Source organism: Myotis brandtii, unplaced genomic scaffold (genome assembly GCF_000412655.1).
Source record: "Myotis brandtii unplaced genomic scaffold, ASM41265v1 scaffold434, whole genome shotgun sequence".
NCBI lineage: Eukaryota > Metazoa > Chordata > Mammalia > Chiroptera > Vespertilionidae > Myotis > Myotis brandtii.
This window is the reverse complement of record NW_005366599.1, coordinates 3,446,890-3,451,255: the sequence shown is the minus strand read 5'-3', so window position 1 is coordinate 3,451,255 and position 4,366 is coordinate 3,446,890. Positions and strand designations below refer to the sequence as shown.

Sequence of the window (4,366 nt, the reverse complement as noted above, 5' to 3'; positions counted from 1 at the left end):
GTGTGGTTATTGTTATTTATTAATTGTTGGGGTATTTTCCTTACGGACAACTGGAAGCTAAGCCCACCTCTGCCCGCCCTGTTCGGTGACCGCCCTGCACTGTGCACTCGCAGGTGAAGCGGTTAAAGGGAAACCCAGACTTTCCTATAAAGAGGGGCCGTGCTCCCACCTGGCGGGCACGGGGTCCTGCTCTTGGCCATGAAAGTTCTGCTGTTCCGTTCAGTGTGGATTTGGGGCATTGATTCTTGTTTTTAGAAACACTGCGTGGACATAGCATTGATCTTGACGGCTGGGTTTTTGTGCCTAAGGTGAGTGCCTCACCCGCCTCACCTGGCCCTGTGCTCACAGGTGACCCTGAAGCCTGGCGGGGACACTGGGTGGACCTCCCCTTCCAGCCTCCCAGCTCCCACCTGCCCATACCACCCCCCCCCCAATGCTGTCCCCGCCTGATGTTTGAAGGGGGCCCTGCATTTCCCTGTGCACCAGCCTCAGACTGCATGGGGGGCCGTTTCCGGGGGAGGCTCTCCGAGCCACGGGGCGGGGGGGCAGGCAGGAGGGGCAGGCGCAGAGGCCGGAGCCGGAGCCGGCACCTACCTCCTGGCTGTGGTAATAGTCACACAGCAGCGAGTAGGGCAGCGTGCACAGCGTGGAGAACAGGATCCCGTAGGTCACGCACAGGGACAGGACCACGTAGAGGTTCCGGGACAGGGTGGCCAGCCCGGTGCCCAGGCCGAAGGCCAGGTAGGCCAGGAAGTAGAGCGTGCGGATGCTGAGGCGCTCCTCCAGCTTCTCCAGGATCGCTGCGGGCGACAGCGGGTGAGGCTCGTGTCCCGCCTCCTGCTGACCCGAGGCTGGCAGGGGCGTGAGCACGCGTGGCAAGCAGCCTGCCCCGACCAGGCGGCCAAGGGACCCCTGACAGCTTCATGGGGCCAGACAGATGGCAGGTCCTGAGCTGCCCGACAGGTTGTTGAATGAAAGGAGACGGCGCTGGGATCGCCTGCCCGTTGTCGTAAAGACACACACCTGCCTTCAATCCGTGTACTCCAACCGCCGACCCACGGCCATCGGACCCAAGGCCATCGGACCCAAGGCCATCGGACCGAAGACCATCAGAACCAAGGCCATCGGACCCAAGGCCATCGGACCCAAGACCATCGGACCCAAGGCCATCGGACCCAAGGCCATCAGAACCAAGGCCATCGGACCCAAGGCCATCAGAACCAAGGCCATCGGACCCAAGACCATCGGACCCAAGGCCATCAGAACCAAGGCCATCGAACCTCCCGCGAAGGGTCACCCGGCGTCTTGCCCGCGGCACGCACCTGAGTAGAAGGCGGCGCTGAAGGCATAGATGCACATCCCCCAGCAGCCCATGGTGACGCCGCTGTTGTACTTCTGATACTCCTCCGACGTGCGCGGGGCCTTGGGGTCCCCCTGAAACACCACCTCGCCCATGAAGTCCGTGTAGAAGAGCAGCATCCCCTCGAAGGACAGCCAGCCTGGGGGGTGGGGGTGAGGGCTGTGACCGTGACCCACGGCACAGATGTGGACGAGGCCCCTGTCGCCAACAGCGTGTTTGCCTGATTCTCAAGGAAACACGCAGACTCAAGACTTAAAGGAGGCACCACCTCTCCTTCCCTCCGATGCGGTTGTGTAGGAGCCCCGCTGATGGTTTTTTTTAAGCAAATACATATGCGTGTACACTGGGCCGTGTTGCATGAGGGTGTGTATCCTGTTCTCTCTCTGAACAGTGTTGCGGTGAGGAAGGCTGAGCCCCCTCCTCCTCCCTCTACGACAAGAAAACGCCGGGAGGCTCCAGCCCGGGTGCGGCAGGTGGCGTTTAACCGAGAGGACACGTGAGGCCGCACGGATGTCGCTACAGACCCATCTGCTTTAGCGCCCATTAACCCGTAGTGACCCCGCCCTCCGAATCCCCGTCAGCCTCTCTGTGGTGCGGGCGGGGGTGGCATATATTGGCCCTCTTGACCCTAATAATGACCAGGCATGACTTCTGTGCCATTAGGATTTGGAAGGCCTGTGTGGCGGCAGCCGAGTACCCACAGTGTGGAGCCAGCATGTCTTCAGCCCTCGCCCAGGCTGCAGGTGCAGACCTTCCCACTCCAGCTGTGGCCGTGAGAAATCTCACCTCGTAAAGACCTTGTGTATATATTCTGGATGAAACCTCTGATTACGTCCTTCAAAGACTCCACACAGGATGACTGGCACAGACATACGGGCACTTTACACATTCTTGCCTCCTAGAAGGTCACTCTGATCGACACCCACAGCTCGGGGCCTGGCTTCCACGGATGCTCCAGCAGCCCCACCGCGCACACATGGGCTTTGCCGGAGGAACTCGAATGCCAGGCCTGTGAGCGCGAGGCCAGCCCTGGACGTATGTGGGCACGTGTGGGTGTCCGTGTGTCTGTGTGTGGGTGTCTGTGTGTGGGTGTCTGTCTCTCTGTGTGTGGATGTCTGTGTGTCTGTGTGTAGATGTCCATGTGTCTGTGTATGTCCGTGTGTTTGTGTGTGTGGGTGTCTGTGTGTGGGTGTCCGCGTGTCTGTGTGTGGGTGTCCGTGTGTCCGTGTGTCTGTGTGTGGATGTCTGTGTGTCTGTGTGTGGATGTCCGTGTGTCTGTGTGTGGGTGTCCGTGTGTCTGTGTGTCTGTGTGTGGGTGTCTGTGTGTAGTTGTCTGTGTGTCTGTGTGTGGATGTCCGTGTGTCTGCGTGTGGATGTCCATGTGTCTGTGTGTGGGTGTCCGCGTATCTGTGTGTGGGTGTCCGCGTGTCTGTGTGTGGGTGTCCGTGTGTCCGTGTGTCTGTGTGTGGATGCCCGTGTGTCTGTGTGTCTGCGTGTGGATGTCTGTGTGTCTGTGTGTGGGTGTCCGTGTGTCTGTGTGTGGGTGTCTGTGTGTCTGTGTGTCTGTGTGTGGGTGTCCGTGTGTCTGTGTGTGGGTGTCTGTGTGTCTGTGTGTCTGTGTGTGGGTGTCCGTGTGTCTGTGTGTGGGTGTCTGTGTGTCTGTGTGTCTGTGTGTGGGTGTCCGTGTGTCTGTGTGTGGGTGTCTGTGTGTCTGTGTGTCTGTGTGTGGGTGTCCGTGTGTCTGTGTGTGGGTGTCTGTGTGTCTGTGTGTCTGTGTGTGGGTGTCCGTGTGTCCGTGTGTCTGTGTGTGACTGTCCATGTGTCTGTGTGTGGGTGTCTTTGTGTGGATGCCCGTGTGTCTGTGTGTGGATGTCCGTGTGTCCGTGTGTCTGTGTGTGACTGTCCATGTGTCTGTGTGTCTGTGTGTGGATGCCTATGTGTCTGTCCCGGCTCAAGGTGAGGCCCACCAGCCTCACAGGCGGGACAGTGACATGTCACTAAACCATGAGCCGCCTGAAGAGTCTGGGAATGAGGTTTGGGCTGCGGGGACCCAGGGTCCCTCTGGGCTGCTCACCTGGGTTCGCCCGTGGCTGCCTACGGTGGCATCTCTCTGGCTTCCCAGGGAGGAGCCCGCCGGGCAGTCCCACGCCACGTCTGCCCCGTGGTATCTGGGAGCTAAGTGAACACGGGGGTCCTGGAAGGCATCCCTGGGCCCCCACACAGCGTGACCCCCGCCGGGACAGGGACGCACCGGGGCGCGGAGGGGGCTGTGCCCCGAGCTCACCCAGGAAGTGGTTGACGCACAGGCTGCGCAGCGCCCGGGGCATGTGGCAGATGGCGGAGCAGAGGTGCCTCATGGACAGGGGCGGCCCCGCCGGCTCGCTGGGGCCTGGCAGCTCGCTCTCGTACTTCACGCCGTTCAGCAGGATGTTTGCCACCTGGAAAGGGAGCCCCAGAGGCCCTCATCAGAGCCTCCAGCCGCCGCGGAGCAGACGCAGGCGTGGCTGTGGGCGCGTCTCCCCGATGGGGTGAACGAGGAGGGGTTTCAGGTCGTCTCTTCCGAGACTCGGAGCCGCAGAGCATGGAGCTGCGTTTCGGGGGGCGGGGGGCCCGCACCTGGGCCCAGGAGGCAGCACCTCCCGCAGGGAGGACCTCAGTACCTTCCCCAAAAGGGGAAACAAACTGAAATAAACAAAACCCGGCAGTTGCAACGCAGGCTCTAGGAAGGCCCCTCGCCCACTAGAGCAGTGGTTCTCAACCTGTGGGCCGCGACCCCTTTGGCGGTCGAACAACCCTTTCACAGGGGTCGCCTAAGACCATCCTGCATATCAGATATTTACATGACGATTCAGAGCAGTAGCAACATTACAGTTATGAAGTAGCAACGAAAATAATTGTATGGTTGGGGGTCACCACGTGAGGAACTGTATTGAAAGGGCCAGAAGGTTGAGAACCACTGCACTAGAGGGTGTGAGAGACTGAACCCCGGGCGATGGGGCACCTTCC

At 60.4% G+C, this 4,366-nt stretch overlaps 1 protein-coding gene across 1 annotated transcript in view; it reads right to left on the bottom strand.

Annotated features, from left to right (window-relative positions):
• The window catches only part of SLC45A1 (solute carrier family 45, member 1), a 13,715-nt gene that overhangs the window by 2,656 nt on the left and 6,693 nt on the right, over nt 1-4,366 (bottom strand). The window contains exons 5-7 of the mRNA XM_005874373.2: nt 3,645-3,798; nt 1,323-1,499; nt 595-800 (exon numbers count right to left, since the gene is read on the bottom strand). Coding sequence (XP_005874435.1) covers nt 595-800; nt 1,323-1,499; nt 3,645-3,798 — 537 coding nt within the window. The remainder of the gene's footprint in view (nt 1-594; nt 801-1,322; nt 1,500-3,644; nt 3,799-4,366) is intronic.